The sequence below is a fragment of the Coregonus lavaretus genome, assembly GCF_964263955.1.
Source record: "Coregonus lavaretus genome assembly, chromosome: 25".
Lineage (NCBI taxonomy): Eukaryota > Metazoa > Chordata > Actinopteri > Salmoniformes > Salmonidae > Coregonus > Coregonus lavaretus.
In genome coordinates, this window is record NC_140012.1 from 25,199,969 (window position 1) to 25,222,097 (window position 22,129).

The 22,129-nt window shown below is 44.2% G+C and overlaps 2 protein-coding genes across 2 annotated transcripts; one reads left to right on the forward strand and one right to left on the reverse strand.

Annotated features, from left to right (window-relative positions):
* Positions 1-2,421: 2,421 nt before the first annotated feature.
* On the forward strand, positions 2,422-13,667 carry tex2l (testis expressed 2, like; the record flags this gene model as incomplete). The annotated part of the gene is made up of 11 exons (XM_084141742.1): positions 2,422-3,891; positions 5,409-5,609; positions 5,914-6,241; positions 6,764-7,014; positions 7,114-7,263; positions 7,448-7,547; positions 9,115-9,256; positions 10,121-10,258; positions 11,470-11,685; positions 13,154-13,274; positions 13,488-13,667. The coding sequence occupies 11 exons, from the start codon at positions 2,422-2,424 to the stop codon at positions 13,665-13,667; spliced, it is 3,297 nt and encodes a 1,098-aa protein (XP_083997868.1).
* A 744-nt stretch (positions 13,668-14,411) lies between these two features.
* On the reverse strand, positions 14,412-21,789 carry rnf151 (ring finger protein 151; the record flags this gene model as incomplete). Its single annotated transcript, XM_084141874.1, has 5 exons — positions 14,412-14,652; positions 14,922-15,151; positions 20,942-21,038; positions 21,286-21,431; positions 21,751-21,789. The coding sequence occupies 5 exons, from the start codon at positions 21,787-21,789 to the stop codon at positions 14,412-14,414; spliced, it is 753 nt and encodes a 250-aa protein (XP_083998000.1).
* Positions 21,790-22,129: the final 340 nt, after the last annotated feature.

Here is a 22,129-nt window from a genome sequence, read left to right on the forward strand (position 1 = left end):
TTAGGCCTTGCTCCCAGTCGTCATTCCAATTCATCCCAAAAGTGTTCAATGGGGTTGAGGTTAGGGCTCTGTGCAGGCCAGTTAAGTTCTTCCACACCGATCTCGATAAACAATTTCTGTATGGACCTCGCTTTGTGCACGGGCCTTCCCCAAACTGTTGCCACAAAGTTGGAAGCACAGAATCCTCTAGAATGTCATTGTAGACTTTAGCGTTAAGATGTATCTTCACTGGAACTAAGGGGCCTAGCCCTAACCATGAAAAACAGCCCCAAACCATTATTCTTCCTCCACCAAACCTTACAGTTGACACTATGAATTCGGGCAGGTAGCGTTCTCCTGGCATCCGCAAACCCAGATTCGTCAAACCCTGTCCGCCAGCCTAAAGCCACTTCTCAGTAAAAGGCACATGACAACCCACTTGTATTTTGCCAAAAGGCACCTAAAGGACTCTCAGACCATGAGAAACAAGATTCTCTGGTCTGATGAAACCAAGATTGAACTATTTGGCCTGAATGCCAAGCGTCACGTCTGGAGGAAACCTGGCACCATCCCTACGGTGAAGCATGGTGGTAGCAGCATCATGCTGTGGGGATGTTTTTCAGTGGCAGGGACTAGGAGACTAGTCAGGATTGAGGGAATGATGAACGGAGCAAAGTACAGAGAGATCCTTGATGAAAACCTGCTCCAGAGCGCTCAGGACCTCAGACTGGGGCTAAAGTTCACCTTCCATCAGGACAACGACCCTAAGCACACAGCCAAGACAATGCAGGAGTGGCTTCGAGACAAGTCTCTGAATGTCCTTGAGTGGCCCAACCAGAGCACGTACTTGAACTCGATCGAACATCTCTAGAGAGATCTGAAAATAGCTGTGCAGCGACGCTCCCCATCCAACTTGACACATCTTGAGAAGATCTGCAGAGAAGAATGGGAGAAACTCCCCAAATACAGGTGTGCCAAGCTTGTAGCGTCATACCCAAAAAGAATCAAGGCTGTAATAGCTGCCAAAGGTGCTTCAACAAAGTATTGAGTAAAGGGTCTGAATACTTACTTAAATGTGATATTTCCGGGGGGGGGGGGGGGGGGGGGGTTATATAAATTTGCAAAGATTCTAAAATCCTGTTTTTGCTTTGTCATTATGGGGTATTGTGTGTAGATTGATGAGGGAAAAAAACTTTACAAAATGTGGAAAAAGTCAAGGGGTCTGAATACTTTCCGAATGCACTTTAGTGTATCTCATAAGGTCCTTATCATCATCTTCCTCCTGTCCACTGATCTACAAATGCTATTTTCTTGGACTGACTTGGACTACTAGCTGCCTTTAATGGCTATATATAATGTTATAGCCAGGCCTACTGCCAATCCTGCCATTCAGCTCTTTAGTACCATGGTGTAGAATAGATGTTAACATACAGGCTGTCAAAATGGCTGCCCGGAGGAGGTGATTGAAAGCATCGCTGACTACCGTTACCATTCATCTTAGTATTACGTAAGCTGCTCTTTAAGCTGCTGAAGCAGCCATCAGATCATGTTGGCGGGCTGCTCTGGGCTGCTCTGGGTTCTGACGGCAGGGCTAAGAGTAAGACCAACTGATGTCTCTTAGAAGGATAAGTATGAGAGACACATTCAGTACATATTTTTTTCTCTGAGGGTGAAATCTGAAGTGCCTTGATTGAGGTTTAGAGTGAGCTTCGGAGAATCTAAAATTCCCTTGGTTGCATGGCAACAATGCAGAAGAGTGTGTATAATATACCGCCAATCATACGCTTGGTCAGAGCTGAAGTGCATAGAAGCTTACTGTATGATGTGATAGGTCAATACCTCTACAAGCAGTGTTTACATAAAGCTTATATGAAAAACTAGTATTTTCCCTGTAAGTTCATATACATGAAATTATTATTATATTAGTATAGCCTTGTGAATGAGTGTAATCTAACATTTTAATCAGTACTTCTTCCACCCCAAATCTGCATGGTATTTGGAGCAACAGGCCCCCAAAGTACAGTATTGGATTTAAGCCCAGTGCTCTGCCCTACTTTAAAGTACATTTAGGGAGGAAACTCTCTTATCTATTTCTGTATAGGCCCTACTTTCCAAGCACACACACACACACAAATGTGAAGCGACAGCAGGGGGAGACGGAGAGGTTGTTATCGGGGGCCTAATTCAGATGCAGGCAGACGTCAACACAGACATTTTAAATTAAGTCATTTCCCCTTGCTTGTCAAGCTACATTCATACCTCTTTGCATAAATACTGAAAGGAATGCTAATGATGAAAATGAGGCATAAACATATGAAAGGAAGCTCTCTCTCTTTCTCTTCTCCCTTTCTCCTGGGACTTAATCATGAACAGTAGCTGACTGGGTTATTCTTTCTTTTGTTGACTCCTAGGTGCCTCGGGTCTACAATGTAAAGATAAGAAATGGCAGAGATAGGAGAAAATATGGCAAGAGGAAGAGAAGGAGGAGGTGGTGGAGTGGGAGGTCTAAGGCCACCCCATGACCCCCAGAGCCCGGCCCGCTTTCCCTCTCCTGCTCCCCCAGTCGGGGCCCACCATGGCGAGCTCAGGAGGGGCATCGTGATCCAGCTAACAGGCACAGAGGGTGAGTGGGACAGTCTGGATGACAACGAGCTCATCTTCCCCCTGGAACACAACTATGACGACCAGACCCCCTACATCTCCCTCTCCAAGGAGAGACAGAACTCCATGGAAGAGGAGAACCAACACTGCCTGCACTCCCCAGCCTTCCACGTACCCCTCTCCCCCTCCTCCCCTGGGTCCCTGGGGGACTGCTCCAACTCAGCCCCCAGCTTCCTCTCCCCCAGCCCAGCCACCCCCACCCACCGGCCCCTGGCTAGCCTGGTCAAGTCCCTGTCCACAGAGCTGGAGCTCCCTCATGGCTCATCCCTCAGACCCAGGCCCTTCCTCAGCCTAGTCAAGTCCATCTCTACTGAGATCTCCCGCACAGAGCCAGAGGTGTCCCAGTCCAAGTCTGATTCCCGCCTCAACCTGCACCTGCAGTGGAAGAACCTGACTCAGCCTAAGGGAAGGAGTGACGGAGACTCCCGTACCGCCCCACCCTCGCCCATCGCTCTATCCCCGTCCGAGGGCACCAAGGCGGGCTTCTTCAAGATGGAGCTGGAGGACACAAAGCGGAAGTTCTCAGAGGCCATGCAGGAGCCAATGTTCAGTAAACCTATCAGTATGTTCAGTAAGATCATGGGGGATGAGAAGGAGAATGCAGCAGCAGGCAGCCCCAAGCACCAGAGAGCTACAGGGACTCACTCAGCTGGCTCCCCCAGCTCCAGAGGGGTCTATGTGGGGAGGATGGACAGCATGGAGGTGGGCGTCACAGAGTCTCCGCTGCGGAGTGCCAAGAGAGCGGACGGTGACTCTCCGCCGGTGTTTGACTGGCCGTGCGTCAGACACCCAAAGAAGGGTCTGCCCACTAGAACATGTTCTGTCCACGATCACCACGGTAACAAACTCAACGACAATTCCGAGGAACTGGAGATCTGCACCTACGATGACGTCATGCAGGTCGTGGCCGTCGAGCGTCATCATCACAGGCATCCGCAGAGATTGCCTGGTTCTCTGATCTCCTCAGGACCCCATCGTGTGGTCAGTCAGCCCACCTCTCCACCACCTCCACCACGCATGGGGTTGTTCTGTGTGGCTGTGTTGTCCTATGTCTACTTCATCCTCCCCCTGAGCCCCTACATGTCAGGCCTGGCTCTGGGCATGGCCTTTGGCTTCCTGCTGGGGCTGCTGCTCATCAGGCTGGGCTCAACCAAACACAACGCTCAGCCACATCCACACAGAGATATTCAGGCCCTGACTGAGGTTGTTCAGCAGGCTGATGCCCTCGGCACCGAACCAGACGTCCTCAAGGTAAGTTCATGTTCAATAGTGAAAACTCTTTCCGAAAAAATGTAAGGTACAATACAGTTGCAAATGAAACACGTCACAACATAAGAACCTGAAGGTGAATTCCTTTTTGTACAGTTCATTTCTCTCAGCACAAAAGACCAGCTAGGTCTGAATGGGGACTTATAACACTGGAGTCAGAAAATGGCCTTGGTCTTTACAGATCTCGACACCCACACAACAATTGGCTGAATAGAAAACCATATTTGAAATTGCACACCTCCATACTGTGGCATGGACTTCCTAGAACTTTTCTTCCTAAAACAAGTCAGCACCTCCATTCCCCCTCTCGCCCTCTCTGAGCCTGAATACTTTCTAATGTGGTGCCTGTGCGATAGCTAAAAGTGCCTGGAATGCAATTAACGTTGCCCAATAAAAGGTTCCTACAAACTAAAAAAGATACAGAGCCTCATTAGTGTTGTCTCCCTTGGCTGAGAACAGCATAGCAGAGCACAGCAGAGCAGAACCTTGCCAGGTGCAGGGTATAGCTCCCGAGGCAATTAGCTGAGCAAGTGAGGCTGGGGCTGTGTAATTGGTCAGGTTCAGTGGCAGGCAAAACAGTCTTATCAGTGGTAAAGTGTAGTGCCACAGGGGGAAACAGAGGTTATGTTAGTGAGGAGGGATAATTCCCTTGTTGGTTAATTGTTGGGTTTGTTTTTAAGGTGGATGTCAGACTGAGCTTTGGGGTGAAGAGGTAGTCGTGGGCATCAGTGTGAGAGAGCTTTGGGGTGAAGAGGTAGTCGTGGGCATCAGTGTGAGAGAGCTTTGGGGTGAAGAGGTAGTCGTGGGCATCAGTGTGAGAGAGCTTTGGGGTGAAGAGGTAGTCGTGGGCATCAGTGTGAGAGAGCTTTGGGGTGAAGAGGTAGTCGTGGGCATCAGTGTGAGAGAGCTTTGGGGTGAAGAGGTAGTCGTGGGCATCAGTGTGAGAGAGCTTTGGGGTGAAGAGGTAGTCGTGGGCATCAGTGTGAGAGAGCTTTGGGGTGAAGAGGTAGTCGTGGGCATCAGTGTGAGAGAGCTTTGGGGTGAAGAGGTAGTCGTGGGCATCAGTGTGAGAGAGCTTTGGGGTGAAGAGGTAGTCGTGGGCATCAGTGTGAGAGAGCTTTGGGGTGAAGAGGTAGTCGTGGGCATCAGTGTGAGAGAGCTTTGGGGTGAAGAGTTAGTCGTGGGCATCAGTGTGAGAGAGCTTTGAGGCTTTCCCTCTCTAACACTAATACCATTTAAATGACCTATGCTCCCCAAAGTGTCAAGTCTAACATTGATATTTTGCTTTGTAGCTTTCTCTATGTGTCATGGTGAATGTTCATTATTTGACTAACTGCATTGACGTGTTTTGAAGGACAAGCTATTATCAACAGATGAAGTAGCTCGTTACACAACAGCTTGTCTTAGTCATTGAAGCATGCTCAGTGTATTCCCATGTGTCATTCAAGTATTCTCTTACGGTCTCACTATATAACTCAGTGTATTCCCATTTGTTTCAGGGCTGGCTGAACGAGATGTTTGAGTACGACCCAGAGACCTACCACCCGTCCCTGACCCACTCTGTGTTCGCCACCCTGGAGGGGCACTGCCTCCGCCTGGACTACCCCAGGAACAACATCAGCCGCAGGACCACCTACGATGAAAGGCCTCCCGAGGCTGTGGTTGTCAGCTCACGCTGCTTCCAGCTACAACACAGCAAGGTCTGCTTGGTCTGTCAACTTACACTCGCTGTTCAAAGCTTAAAGGTCATTTGGGGAAATATGATGCAAGGTTTTATATTGTATTCATTGACTTCATAAAACCTTGAGATGTTTTTTACATTTATTTTATATGTGTGCTGCATACAATAATCGCATCAGTAGTGGTCATCTGTAGCTCAGTTGGTATAGCATGGCGCTTGCAACGGTTTTTGAGATGGTCTGAAAGCATGAATAATGATAATAACCGGATGTATTAATGTTGTGTTATATAACGGGTTTCTAATAAGTCTTGTTGTAATACCAGGTGTTCCTGCTGCCCTCTGCGCTAGCCCGTAAGAGGCTGTGGAACCTGAAGTACCCTATCTGCATTGAACTGACAGAGGGAGAGGGAGTCATGGATGAGGAGAGGGGTACAGAGGAGACCCCAAGAGAGGAGCAGGGGGGAGACCCCCAACTCCAAACACGACCCACCTCCACCTCCAAACCAGCAGCCAACCTCACTACAACCCTATACCTCTTCGGACGGACAGGAAGAGAGAAGGAGGAGTGGTTTCATCACTTCCTGTCCGCGTCCATGGTAATGGAGAAGGAGAAGGAGAGGCAAAGGCCTGGCAGATGTGTGTCCAGATCAGGTAGGACAAGCTGTTTTTGTTTGTTTTTGTTGTTTTGTATGGTTGTCTTTTTTTCATCATTTAATTGACTTCGCGCTAGTCTTTTGTGTTTTTTGCATAATGACAAATCTTAACACAGTACATATATTGGCCATGAAATATAATGCATTAGCAATACATGTGGAAAGGGAAGGATAAATCAAGTAAATGTTACTCTGGTGGATTATATGCTCCAGTTCCATGTATTCCAGGATGGTTCATTTCAAGATTACAGATGCGTGAACATGCAGGAGAATATAGTACTGTCGTGATGCTCTGAAAGCACTTAACCACACATGTTTCTGCCCCTGCTCTGGTCTGTCCTGGTAGTAAACTGAACAGTGTTGCCCTCCATCATAGACAGTCCACTAAGGCCCCTGAAGCAAAATCTATCGCTGAGAATATTACACATTTCCTTACAGATGCACTCTCATGTAACTCTTAAAATAAATGATCACCACAACGTAAAATCTGTGAACCAACAACTGTCATCTCTGTATCTAGATGTGCCGGTGGTGCGAGGGGTGAGCCCCTCAAGACGGTCCCAGGACAGCAGAGGTTCCAGCAGGATGGGGAGCACTGAAGAGGACCTCCCATTACCCCCTTCTGTCCCCTCCATCCAACCATCCAGGGTGGGCTCTCCGCTGCTGGACTACCCCACCTACATGGCTCGTTTCCTGCCCTCAGAGCAGCCCAGCCCCCTGCCCAGCCCACCCCTCAACAGCACAGAGACAAGCCCCACCAACAAAGTGAGGGTGAGTTCCCCTGACCACCTTAATGAAACATCTAGAAACAGATAGATGATATAATTAAATAGTGTGTTAATCTGTAGTGGTGTATCTATTTCCCTATAGTGCACCTGTGATTTCCCAGAGTTCCCGGTGGAGGGCCAGACTGACTGGGTCAATGCACTGATTGGTCGAATCTTCTGGGACTTCCTGCGTGAGAAATACTGGGCGGACATTGTCTCCAGAAAGATCCAGAAAAAGCTGAGCAAAATCAGAGTGAGTATGTGAGCTCTCACAGTGTAAATTCCCCTCTTCAGGAGTAAGGGGAGCTTGTACAATGTTTCTATTTGGTCATTTGCTAGTAGTATATAGCCAACATAACCACAAAACCCACTGGAAACAAGCAAAACAGAGGAGCGAAATGCCATTTCTTTGTTTGTTTGTGTGTGTGTCTGTGCAGCTGCCTTACTTCATGAATGAGCTGACTCTGACTGAACTGGACATGGGCTCCTGTCTGCCCAAAATCACCAGTGCATCCAGACCTGTGGTCAACAGCAGAGGCGAGTGTCAACTACAAAGCTCACTCTTCCTTTTTACTCTCCCTGATGTTTCTGCGATGATGACTAGGGCCTGGTGTTTAGGAATAACTCCTGACCCTAATGATGACACAGTGAATCGGCCCACTCTGCATACAGTACATTAACCTCTACTCAGAGCATCAATTAGTGAAAGACAATGACAGCGTGTCATCCTCGGTCTAATCTAGATTCTGGAAGGGTACTTAGGAGCAAATTAAATGAAGGTCCGCAAATTACAGCAAATTACAACAGATTATAATTCCCAAAAAGAATGATGGTGACAAATGTGGACTGTGCGGGGGGAGCTCTGTATAAATCTGTAAATGGGATGATGTGTGATTAGAGAGGCATGGATGTGACGCGGGTCGTGGTGCCTGGCGCAAATTGTGGTGTGGGCAGAGAGACAGGAGGAAAGGGCACACAGACTAACCCTCTCTGGAGGTACTAAGCTAACACATGGAATTGTTTTAAGATGATCATTTAGCTATTTGATTTGGAATAAAAAATAAATATATGATAAAATATTTTATTTGGCCTTTACTACTATAGCCAATAGAAACACATTGAATTAATAAATGGCAAAAAATATAGTCAAAAACAATTAGCATAAGGAGTAAGGTTTTGAAGTATCTGTCCTATATCTAGCAGATATAAGAAAGCTCAGGAAATAATGTATTTTTTTGGGAAACATATTTAACACCTTATTTTTAGGGGCACAAAACTACCTCCATACTTCCATATGTTTGTATGGGTTACCTTCAGACGAGTCCCGTGACACTTGTGGGGTTCGTAGAGCAAAACAGAGAAATCCATCGTATTCGTGAGAGTCTGCCCTTTCCATAGAGTGGTCATAACGTTCGGACGCTACAGACATTTCCGTGAGAAGACCGATTTTCGGGATGTCTCATGGTCTGACAAACACCGCTGTAGCTCGGCCACCTTCCACCGCAGATGGGGCAGGCCGACATAGGCGGATGCGGTGGATTGAGACGTGATATCTCTAGCTTAATCTGACGGATTTTGATGGGGATTTTTTTATTATGTTACTTAGATTGACGCACGGGTGTGTCAATAGACTCTTAAGGACAAGCCAGCAAATCCTGCCCAAGCACTATAAGTGCACCCGTGTGTATGGGTTCACAGATACACACACAGACACACATAGACACACATAGACACACACAGACCACCACCAAACCAATATGCTGTATTGCGTGTCCCCAGCAGGAGGGAACAGCTCCCTGGCTCCCTGAGATTACAACAGATTACTGTAATAATATCGACTCATCTGATGCTCAGTACTCTTATCATAATCAGATGACATGAGCAATGGACCGTCTCCTCCCTCTCAATCACCTGATCATTCTCTTCATCTCTGTTCTGGTGTGTGTGTGTGTGTGTGTGTGTGTGTGTGTGCATGCGTGAGTGTGTGTGTATGTGTGAGTGTGTGTGTGTGCGTGCATGAGTGTGTGTGTGTGTGTGTGTGTGCATGAGTGTGTGTGTGTGCGTGCATGTGTACATGTGTATGTGGTGTGTTTGTGTTCTCCAGGCTTGTGGCTGGAGCTGGAGGTGGTGTACACCGGGGCCCTGCAGATGACCCTGGAGACTAAGATCAACCTGTCCAAACTGGGCAAGGAGGGCAAGGAGGGAAGCCTGGACACAGACAGCCTCACTGATACTGGCAGCCTAGGGTCAGTCACATTACAGTTACTACTGCACTATCATCTAAAATAAAATATATTATTTACTGTACAACATGCATTTTACGTTGTACAACTAACATTATTATTTGTAAATTGAACTGCAAAATTACTAGCCTGGGTACCAGTCTGTTTGTGCTATCATTCCACTCCTTGTCATGTTTGGAATATGACACAGAGTACAAGAAGTTGAATGTTAGCACAAAACAGGTCTGGATTTCAGGCTACAATATAACCACTGCCTTGCAGCATCTATGCTGACATCCTGGTAATGATGATCTGCTATGCTCTGTCTGCCCCCACTGTGAGCTAAATAATGAACTGATAATGAAGACACCAACCTACAATATCCCTCCTGATCTGTCAAACTCCACTAATAGTGAACCTCTGAACAAAGCCTGCACACGACAGAGCTCTCTGTACATGATGTTGATTAGTTGGTCTGTTTCCAGATTAAAATGGATTCTTACAGTAGATCCTTGTTCCATCATAAAAAGATAATCATATTTGAGCTTGTCTTTACAGTATGGTTGACTCTGCTGGATATGGTTTGATTTAGGTGTCACATAAACTGTCTATTAGGGTTGTGGACCAAGCTAGGGTTGTGGCTGAGAATAGGATTGAACTAAAATGTGGATTAAGGTTAGTCTCAGTGAGAGCTGAAATCATTTTTCACATTTCAGTAATTTAGCAGACACGCTTATCCAGAGCGACTTACAGTAGTGAGTGCATACATTTTCACACTAGTCCCACATGGGAATTGAACCCACAACCCTGACATTACAAATACCATGCTATACCAACTGAGCTACACGAGACACTCAGGAAACCTGTGTTGTTGTGTTTTGTGTCCAGGTCCAGACCCATCCTCAGTGTTTTGGCTGACAGTGATGAAGAGTCCTCCAGCGCCGGCTCTTCGGACGAGGAGGAAGTACTGCTCTCAGAGCACCAAGGCATTGTGGGAGAAAAGGGGACTCCACCCGGTGCTGAAGGGTAATTGATGTCCCTTTCTCTTACACAACAAATATAATCGGCCATGTAGAATGATACGGCCAGGAGTTTTTCCTGACTGTGACCTGACAGTGACCTTGTGCTGTATTTGACTCTAAGGGCTTGATTCAATCCGTAGCGCTCACTTTCCGTGTTGTAGCTCGATTTAGATTTAAAGGCAATGTTCCCACGTTAGTGGAGACTGCATTCACGGTAAATGCTGCATATGTCGGCTCAATCGGAAATTATCTTTACATTTCAAGCGTGCTATAACGGTGAACTTCGAGCCCTAATACCATTTTCTATAGTCACAACCAGAGTTGTGGACTCGAGTCACATGACTTGGACTCAAATCTGACTCCAGTCACAAATTTGATGAATTGAGTCTCGACTTGATAGAAAATAAAATAATTTGACTTGACCTCAATTTCCTGGGTTATGTCGGAGTTCCGCGTGTCTGCGTTCCACGCTTTGGAGTCAGAACGTTGAATAAGATAAATTGATTGTTCCGTGTATGCATGGTGTTGAAATATAATTAACAATCATTAATCTTGATTAAGAGGAATGTAATATTGTAACAATGTATGTGGAAATCGTCTTTTACATTGTAGAACCAGTTTATCGGTTGTATTGCCAATTGGGTAATTGTATGGTCCTGGGGGCCAAGTGCTTATATTATGTAGGCCTACCTGTTTGAGCTCCTGTTAGACAGATTTGGTTTCTCAAGTGGAGGCTGTGCAGTCTTACCCTCTACCTGTGCCCGTTCAGATAGGACAGGTTAAGCCTGATACAAAGGCTATTTCTTTTGGGCTACTGCCCGTGTATATTTGGTAAATGTACTTGTATATTTTGTATGTTATGGCGCTATCACCATTGGATCACCAAGACCTGTAAATAAATCTACACTCTGAGCACATAAACTTGCCTTGCCTTCTGCTGATTTCATGCCCTTATGACTGCTACAAATAATGAAAAGGCTGTCTGGTAGCCTCAATATTTTTTGGGGGAGCTGCTAAGGCTGGATTCAATCCGGATCGTCGAAGTATCGCAGAAGTATGTTAAGTGTTAATCACACTATAAAGTGGATCTTCAATGCTATGGATTGAATAGAGCCCTTAGTTTTAGATCATAGCAGTGCTGTTTTCATTTGTGACCAGTGTGACATTTACCTCTGAAAGCATAAGGCCTCTCTCCTCCTCTTCTCCCCTCTGCAGGATTGCTGCTGGTGGCGGTAGGACAGGCAGGCGGATTTTGAGATTTGTCGACAAAATTGCTAAGTCTAAGTACTTCCAGAAGGCAACAGAGAATGAGTACATCAAAAAGAAGATTGAGGAGATGTCCAACACGCCCTTGCTCCTGGCAGTGGAGGTTCAGGAGCTTTCTGGAACACTGGCTGTCAACATCCCTCCTCCCCCTACTGATAGAATATGGTACGGCCCACACTTATGATCCCTCCTCCCCTTACTGATAGAATATGGTACGGCCCACACTTATGATCCCTCCTCCCCTTACTGATATAATATGGTACGTCAACACTCAATATCCCTCCTCCCCCTACTGATAGAATATGGTACGGCCCACACTCAATATCCCTCCTCCCCCTACTGATAGAATATGGTATGGCCCACACTCAATATCCCTCCTCCCCCTACTGATAGAATATGGTACGGCCCACACTCAATATGCCTCCTCCCCCTACTGATAGAATATGGTATTGCCCACATTTATGATCCCTCCTCCACCTACTGATAGAATATGGTATGGACCACACTCAACATCCTCTCCTCCCCGTACTGATAGAATATGGTACGGACCACACTCAATATCCCTCCCCCCTACTGATAGAATATGGTATGGCCCACTCTCACTTAGAGTTACTCAATGACAGAGATCATGAACTCAATTTCTTTCTTGAGCAGAAGGTTGGGGGGCCGGAACATAATTACAGATAATTTATAGACTGCAAATTGACCGGAAGAAGCCCAAACAGATATAATATTTGACTATAACATAATAATTTCAAACCTTGCTTACCTTTGTATACGATCACGTGTCTCTTTATTATGCGTGTGAATACTTGGGAACAGATTTCCAAAATTGTAATCACTTGGAGCTGACTTGCTGCTGTTTTTACAGCTCCCCGCATGTGCCATCAAACTCCTGCAGCCCGTCTAGTTTTCAACCTTCCCATGTTCTCTCATGTCACTCCACTCCTCCGCACACTCCACTGGCTTCCATTCGAAGCTCTCATCCACTACAAGACCATGGTGCTTACCTAAAAAAATTAAATAATTGCTAGCTCTGACTCACAGCTCTGACTCTACTGATAGCTACGTTATTGAGGAAAAGTGTACTTTCTATGCCTGTGATATGTGGTTGTCCCATCTAGCTATCTTAAGACGAATGCACTGTAAGTCACTCTGGATAAGAGCGTCTGCTAAATTACTAAAATGTTTTTTTAAAATGTTTTATGTCCAACAATGATATATATATATATATATATATATATATTATTTATTATTATTTTTTATAATAATAATTTTGCTCAGAAAACTTAGGGGGGTTGGGGGGGGGGGGCAAATAAAACCAACCGTGGGGCCAAATTCGGCCCCCGACCCGCCAGTTGGGTTACCCTGCTCTATGGCCTTGTCATGAAACAACCCCTAGCCCCTAGTCCAAATTCACTCCGATTTACTTTATCTCTTCATTTATGTACTTGCGTCTTAAGCATGAAAGAGCATTACTTTTCTTTTTGTGCCAAGTTGAGCAAAGGGCCAGCCAAATGATAGCAACCGATGATAAGACCACAGGTTAGGTCAACATGGTAGTTGCCTTCAGTTACTGTCTCTCTGTATTTATTGATGATCCTGTATTTGTGCATGTTTGGGTGTATTCCAGGTACAGTTTCTGTGTGCCTCCCAAGCTGGACCTGCGTGTCAGACCCAAGCTGGGGGAGAGGGAGGTCACCTTCTGTCACGTGACCGAGTGGATCGAGAAGAAGCTGCAGGATGAGTTTGAGGTTAGACTTCTCTTTCCTCTCCTCCTCCTCCTCTTTTCCTCTCTCTCCCTCTCTTTCCTTGTCTACCCTTGTATCTCTCACCTCTCTCCTTCCCTTGTCTTTTCTCATCCATCTCTTCCTATTTTACTCTCCCTTGCCTCCCCTTCCCTCAAAATCCCAAGTAAGACAACCTATCCCCAATAAAACAATTAACCTAACTTCTCTCCATTCCAGAAAGTATTTGTGCTGCCCAACATGGACGATATCTACCTGCCTCTGATGCATTCTGGGATGGACAGTCCTCCAGCTGGGCTACTGGAGGAGGGTCCGGCCCAGTCATCACACTCACAACACTCCTCCATGGAGTCCATCGGGAGGATTTCCCAGGACAATACTGCTGCAGACTTGGACTAGTGCCTCCCTGTGGCCCAATGACACTAAGACACCCCTGAAATTCTCAAAGCACTACAAGTACATCGAACAAAAATATAAACGCAACATGTAAAGTGTTGGTCCCATGTTTCATGAGCCAATGGCTGTGCCCCTGCCCAGTCATGTGAAATCCATAGATTAGGGCCTAATGAATTTATTTAAATTTACTGATTTCCTTATATGAACTGTAACTCAGCAAAATCTTAGAAATTGTTGCATGTTGTGTTTATATTTTTGTTCAGTATAGATGTGCCACCAAATGTAGTGGGATACTGTATATTACAGAACTTCAACCGACTTTAAGTGATACCTTTGGTCAATGTTTACATGTGAGAAACAGTAACGAGCTTGTTGCTTTGATTTTTTACAGTTCAATGTCCTTTTGAGCAGACAGTCCATATTTAATACTTGAAAGATGAAAACGATCATTGAATAAAACCAAGACATGAAGAAGTGTTTTTATGTCATGTTTTTAATCATTCAAGATTTGGATTTGCCAAAATACAATAATCAACCTAATAGAAACATTATGAAAATAAAACAATCCATAAGAATACATCTGCAGTCTGTACAAAATACACCAAAATGAAATTAAAAGTTTCATTAAAATCCAAACCTCTTTACTTTTCACATTTCCGCATAAACAGTCTTTCATATTAAAACCATTATGTAATATAAAACGTAATTAATCATTTGTCAAATAAAAAATAAAACCCTGTTTCCATTTTAGGAGCTGCTGCTACTGATGCTTGTGTTACTCTCCCCTGTAGTCTCCCCCTCCCCCTCTCCTTCCCCCTCTCCCTGTCCCTCCTCCCCCTCTCCCATGACCTCTAGGCTTTCACAGATGAGTGCCACCTGCCTCCTGACTTGTGTCATTGTGGTCTGCATTCTCCTCATCTTCCTTCTGAGGGCGCTAGCGATGGCTCTGTGGTTCTGCCTCTGGGACTCCACCTGCTGCTTCAGCTGCCTGGGGTAACCATAATCATCATCAAACAGGATTCATCCATTTACACCAAGATAATTTGTATATTGTAAAGGGGACATTCTAGCCTGGAAACCAAACGGAATATCATTCCTTTCCTTTTCAGTGATATTCAGTTTGAATTGACAGGAAAACTCACCTCATCTACTACAAAAGAAGGAAAGTGAGGAAAGCTTCTAAATGTAAGATACAAACGCCATGTTCATTCTGTCTCACCTCATCCACCCACTCCCAGTGTTTTAACACCCACCCACCTGAAGCAGTTGTGTTGGGGCTGGGTGGCCTGTGTGAGCAGAGTACCACAGCCCATAGTGCAGAGCTGGCTCCAATGCTGGCAGTGCTGTGAGTGGACCTCCAGGGCTGACCGGTGCACCAAGGAACCACAGCCCTGGTGGGGGCATGGGACCCTCTGGAACTGACAGGAGGAACTATGGAGGAACTCCTCAGACAGAGGGAAGGTGGCCGAGCAGCCATCGTTGTTACACTACATGGGAGAGTGAGAAGGGGAAAGCAGAGAGGAGAGAGGAGAGGAAGTGGAAGACTGGGAAAGTGGAAGTCAAAGATTGTGGTCAGTTGTTTAAATTATTTAGGGAGAGTTCGAAATGTACTGGGGGGGCTGGTCTAGCTCAAGGTGTCATTATTTTTTTTATCCCCAACGTAAAACATATTTTCACATGACCCTCCCCTTGTACTATAAAAAAATGTGCACATGTTTACGACTGTAGTCACCCTGTGTTTATAAACGTAGATATCGACTTTACCATTTCAGCATGCTTTTGTGGCACAGTCGATGCCACGCAGGGCTACGGGCCAGAAGGTTGAGGGTTCGCTGACCAGAGCGGTCGAGCTCAGTCTCTCTGCCTGTTTCATTTTCTGTGCCAATGCACCATACAGACAAGAAACAAAGCATACCGACTTCGGGCGCTTCAATAACAATAACGCAATATTTGCGTTTTCAACACCACAGCAAATAGACTATGTCAATCTGGACAAACAGAAAAGACATCCCTCCCTACCTTGTAGGCCTACCCAATATCAGAGGCTTGGTTTAACAATCTCTGAATGTCATTAAACGTTTTGGTGTTTTGTATCAGATGTCTCTTTCCATTCATCAAATGGCATCGCAGTGCTAGCTGTGCCACTAGAGATCCTGGTTTGAGTCCAGGCTCTGTCGCAGCCGGCCGCAACCGGGAGACCCATGGGCGGCGCACAATTGGTCCAGCGTCATCCAAGGTAGGGGAGGGTTTGGCCGGCAGGGATGTTGGTTCGTTTCCCACGGGGGGCCAGTATGAAAAAAAAAAAAAAAAAAAAAAAACCTATGCTGGATAAGAGCGTCTGCTAAATGACTAAAATGTAAATGTAAAATGATTGATTGATTTTATTTGTCAGTAAAAAAAAAGCACATACAGTGCCCTCCGTAAATATTGGGACAGTAAAGTATATTTTGATCTTTTGGCTCTATACTTAATAAGTTTGGATTTGAAATCAAACAATGCCTGTGAGGTTAACGTGCAGACTGTCATCTTTAATTTGAGGGTATTTACATCCATATTGGGTGAACCATTTAGAAATTACAGCACTTTTTGTACACAGCCCCTCATTTTAGGGGACCAAAAGTATTGGGACAAATTCACTTCTATTTTTATTAAAGTAGTAAAAAGTTAAGTATTTGGCCCCATATTCATAGCACGCAATGACTACATCGAGCTTGTGACTACAAATGTATTGGATGTTTGTTTTTGTTGTGTTTCAGATTATTTTTAGAATGATTGGTAGATAATGTATTGTGTCATGTTGGAGTCACTTTTATTGTAAATAAGAATAGAATATCTTTCTGAACTCTTCTACATGAATGTGGATGCTACCACGATTACGGATAATCCTGAATGAATCATGAATAATGATGAGTGAGAAAGTTACAGATGCTAACCTCCCATGTTATTGTAATGGTGAGAGGGGTGTGGTATTTGTGCATTGGTAACTTTCTCACTCATGAGTATTCACGATTTGCTCCCCTAAAATGGGGGGAACATGTAAAAAAAAATAGAGCCTCAAATTAAAGCTGACAGTCTGCACTTTAACCTCATAGTCATTGTTTGATTTCAAATCCAAACTTTTGGAGTATAATAAAAAATGCTTCACTGTCTCAATAATTAAAGAGGGCACTGTATGTACACACAGTACAAAGATTTTTGCACAATAAAGTCGGGGACTTATTTCCATTCTGGTCCCTATTTATTACATACAGTACCAGTCAAAGGTTTGGACACACCTACTCATTCCAGGGTTCTTCTTTATTTTTTACTATTTTCTACATTGTAGAATAATAGTGAAGACATCAAAACTATTAAATAAAACATATGGAATCATGTAGTAACCAAAAAAGTGTTAAACAAATCAAAATATATTTTATATTTGAGATTCTTCAAATAGCCACCCTTTGCCTTGATGACAGCTTTGCACACTCTTGGCATTCTCTCAACCAGCTTCATGAGGTAGTCACCAGGAATGCATTTCAATTAACAGGTGTGCCTTCTTAAAAGTTAATTTGTGGAATTTCTTTCCTTCTTAATGCGTTTGAGCCAATCAGTTGTGTTGTGACAAGGTAGGGGGGGTATACAGAAGATAGCCCTATTTGGTAAAAGACCAAGTCCATATTATGGCAAGAACAGCTCAAATAAGCAAAGAGAAACGACAGTCCATCATTACTTTAAGACATGAAGGTCAGTCAATATGGAACATTTCAAGAACTTTGAAAGTTTCTTCAAGTGCAGTCGCAAAAACCATCAAGTGCTATGATGAAACTGGCTCTCATGAGGACCGCCACAGGAATGGAAGACCCAGAGTTACCTCTGCTGCAGAGGATAAGTTCATTAGAGTTACCAGCCTCAGAAATTGCAGCCCAAATAAATGCTTCATATAGTTCAAGTCACAGACACATCTCAACATCAACTGTTCAGAGGGGACTATGTGAATCAGGCCTTCCACTACTAAAGGACACCAATAAGAAGAAGAGACCTGCTTGGGCCAAGAAACACGAGCAATGGACATTAGACCGGTGGAAATCCAAATTGGAGATTTTTGGTTCCAACCGCCGTGTCTTTGTGAGACGCGGTGTGGGTGAACGGATGATCTCCGCATGTGTATTTCCCACTGTAAAGCATGGAGAAGAAGGTGTTATGATGTGGGGGTGCTTTGCTGGTGACATTGTCTGTGATTTATGTAGAATTCAAGGCACACTAAACCGGCATGGCTACCACAGCATTCTGCAGCGATACGCCATCCCATCTGGTTTGGGTTTAGTGGGACTATCATTTGTTTTTCAACAGGACAATGACCCGACACACCTCCAGGCTGTGTAATGGCTATTTGACCAAGAAGAAGAGTGATGGCGTGCTGCATCAGATGACCTGGCCTCCACAATCCCCCGACCTCAACCCAATTGAGATGGTTTGGGATGAGTCGGACCGCAGAGTGAAGGAAAAGCAGCCAACAAGTGCTCAGCATACGTGGGAACTACTTCAAGACCGTTGGAAAAGCATTCCAGGTGAAGCTGGTTGAGAGAATGCCAAGAGTGTGCAAAGCTGTCATCAAGGCAAAGGGTGGCTATTTGAAATATATTCTGATATGTTTAACACTTTTTTGGTTACTACATGATTCCATATGTGTTATTTCATAGTTTTGATGTCTTCACTATTATTCTACAATGTAGAAAATAGTACAAATAAAGAAAAACCCTTGAATGAGTAGATGTGTCCAAACTTTGACTGGTACTGTAAATACATATACAATTACATAGATACAGACTAAAAAGGTTCTACTGTTTTTGATATTCTTTTTAAATGTGATTATGGTTGGTATGGCTTTGAGTTGCTGTGGTAGTTTGTTCCACTCAACAGTGCCGGTATATAAAAATGTGTTATTACCAGATATATTTAAAACAGTGAGTATTAGAGTCTCTGGCTCTGGTATTATGCTGGTGGATAGGTACCTGGGAGCTGAGTCCGTAATCATTCTGTGGACCAGACCAAGTTGAATTAAAACGACTCTTTTTTTCCACAGATAGCCAGCCTAGCTGCTTTAAATGCTTCACCAAGTACAATTCTTACAAGCTTGTTTTGGCTGATCTGTAGCTTATTTTTTTTAGATGTTTGGGGCTGCTGGTGAACCATGATGTGCAGGCATAATCAAAGTGACACTGGACTAGCGCACTTGCCAGAGTCTTTAGGGTGTCAATGTCAAGCCATTTTCAGGATGCTGGAATTATATTTTGAACGAATGTGCACATGCCTACAGGAGATTTTTGAAGTTGCCTAATCAGATTAAAACATTGTACCTGTGTTTATGCCACATATAAAAGGTAATACATCTTGAAAGTTAAATGACACACATTTAGGCTATATTGAAGCGTTAGGTTCTATGTGCGCAAGGAATAGCTGCTCGGATTGGAGAGGAGGCAGAGCTTTCCTGGATGACTGGGCCTGCCGGGAGCATATGTGGCCACATTATTATAGGAAGACTTGGGAGAATGATGATCCTCAACAGACAGCACATCTCAGTATCAGAAGTAAAAATACAGCCAGACTGGCCTGCTAGTGCCTTTCTAGAACTTAGAAACTGTCGACAGTAGACCCACAACTGATCCAAATAGAATGAAATATTCAAATCACAAGGCTTTTGCACCGTTATTCAAATTACATTTTCACTGCATCCTTTAGTAGAAACTCACTTGAAAACAATAATGCAAGTATACATTGCATTGTGGTGTTGTAGGCTAGTCTAGGTAGGATCATTGTATTGTCCCTAAACAAGATCAATAGGGGAGCTTTCTGAGCTGCATGTCTCATGTCTCCCCTGCCTATCAGCTATTCCTGATTGTTCGTGATTGTTCGTGTGGATTACTATGGAAAATGTATGCAGCTTTGAATGCATTTATGTCACGACTTCCGCCGAGGCTGCCTCCCCTCCTTGTTCGGGCAGGTTTCGGCGTTCGTCGTCACCGGCTTACTAGCATTCCCCTAATTAGTATGTGTATAAGTGTTCCCTCTGTTCCCCTTGTCTTTGTGAGTGATTGTTTCATTGTGAGAACGAGTAGCTCGGTTGTTATTGCCAAGGTGGAATATTTCCCTTGTGATAGTTTTGTTTTGACGCTGGGTGCGTTTTATTTATGTAAACGGAATAAACTCTGGACTTCGGTGTTTTACCTCCTGCGCCTGACTCCTTCATTCACACCTCATCACAATGTATATGTGGTATGATTGCTAGTTAGCCTATTGCAGATCTGGACAAACGATCCACCTACCACTATTGTCACTATGAATGGTGGATAGAGGGCAGGATAGACAGTTAGACTGGTAGATTATATTGACCTGTGGTATAGTTAAGCAATAAGGCATGAGGGGTGTGGTATATGCCAATATACCAGGGCTAAGGGCTGTTCTTATGCACGATGTAAACCGGAGTGCCTGGATACAGCCCTTAGCCGTGATATATTGGCCATATACCACAAACCCCTGAGGTGCCTTATTGCTATTATAAACTGGTTACCAAAATAATTAGAACAGTAAAAAAATGTTTTGGGGAATACCTGTGGTATATGGTCTTTCAGCCAATCAGCATTCAGGGCTCGAACCAACGGTTTATAATAAAAGTTAGTGTGCGGAAAAGTGTAATGCATAAGGGAAGTACCAACACACCTTGATATAGAGGAGGCGCATGCAAGTAGATGAGGAAATGTGGCTACACTCAGAAAAAAGGGTTGCAAAAGGGTTCTTCGGCTGTCCCCATAGGAGAACCCTTTTTGGTTCCACGTAGAACCCTCTTTGGTTCCAGGTAGAACCCTTTTGGGATCCATGTAGAACCCTGTGTAGAAAGGGTTCTACATGGAACCCAAAATGGTTCTACCTGCAACCAAAAAGGGTTCTCCTATGGGGACAGCCGAAGAACCCTTTAAGGATCTAGTTAGCACCTTTTTTTCTAAGAGTGTAAGGAAGGAATAAATTATATAGTAAACCCTGGCCAAAAAACGAATATAAACAAGGGAAAAAATGCACTACCTTCCCCTGTACCCAATAAAAAATAACACAACCCCCCCCCCCCCCCCCCCCCTCCCCCAAAACAAAATAAAAAGTTTGACAACCCTTCCCTGAGTTCCTCTATGCTTGAAAAATCAAATGTACTTCCTACTATGTGACCCTCACACATTGCTTCTTGAGAAACATTAACCCCATTACATTAAAGAAACATTTAGCAACATCAGGCTGGGATGTCTCACCTTAATCCTGAGGCGGCTGATAGTTTTACTCAATTTGTACATGACAAACATAAAGCTGGGACTGATAGGTCTCCTACAGCAGGGACACGTCTCCTGTCTAGAGAAGAAAGCTGAATTGAATCAATAAAATAAATGTTACACTTTAAAATGTTCCTTTCTACAGTAGAAACCTGAAGAAATTAGATGGTAATCATCTTTAAGCACTGTGAAAATGTGCCCAAAATATGAATTTTGTGTCCTAGAAACACATGTTGCTTCAAACCTTTCATAATAATACAGCTACTGCATTTTCTTATGAATAACCAGTTAAGGTTACACTGAGGACATGATCCAGTGTACTGTACCTCCTGAGCCACTGTAGGATGCAGGTTTTGCAGAAGATATGGTTACAGGCCGCTCTGACAGGACACCTCAGGACAGATCTACAGATGGTGCAGAGCAGATCATAGTCTGGACCGTCCACAAACAGGTCCACGTTGTAACCCCCACTCTTAAGCACACACACACAAGATAAGTTAGTTAGGAAATATGATAGTTGTACTTTAGGTAACTCTAAATCAAAGGAATGTCAATAGCAGTAAGTTAGTCAAATCAAAGCCACTTTGTTATAATAAATCATAATCTATGAAAAGGAACACAGGAAGAATCAAATCCCCACCCCAACAATGTTACATGGTCGACGAATTACAAGGTCCAGGCACTCTAGTGCATGAAATATTCAACCATATACCTTCTTTTTGTATTTGATTTTCCAAGTGTTCCTTTCTACGACCCCATTCAATATCAACCAGCAGATGTTTTTTTGATACCTGTAGCTCTCTCGACACAAAGTTGTTGTCCAAAATCATAATCCATATTGATTTTGGACAACAACTTTGTGTCGAGAGAGCTACAGGTATCAAAAAACATCTGCTGCTTGATATTGAATGGGGTCGTAGAAAGGAACACATGGAAAATCAAATACAAAAAGAAGGTATATGGTTGAATATTTAATGCACTAGAGTGCCTGGACCTTGTAATTTGTCAACCATGTAACATCATTATTATTTATATTTTCTAACTCACCATATTTCACTGCTCTGTTTTCAATTGTCATGAGGTCACTGTTGCTACTTTTTTCATTCCTATAGCTCAGCTTTCATTCCCACAGCTCAGCCCCTCACACCCTTTAGTTAGGACTAGCCTACA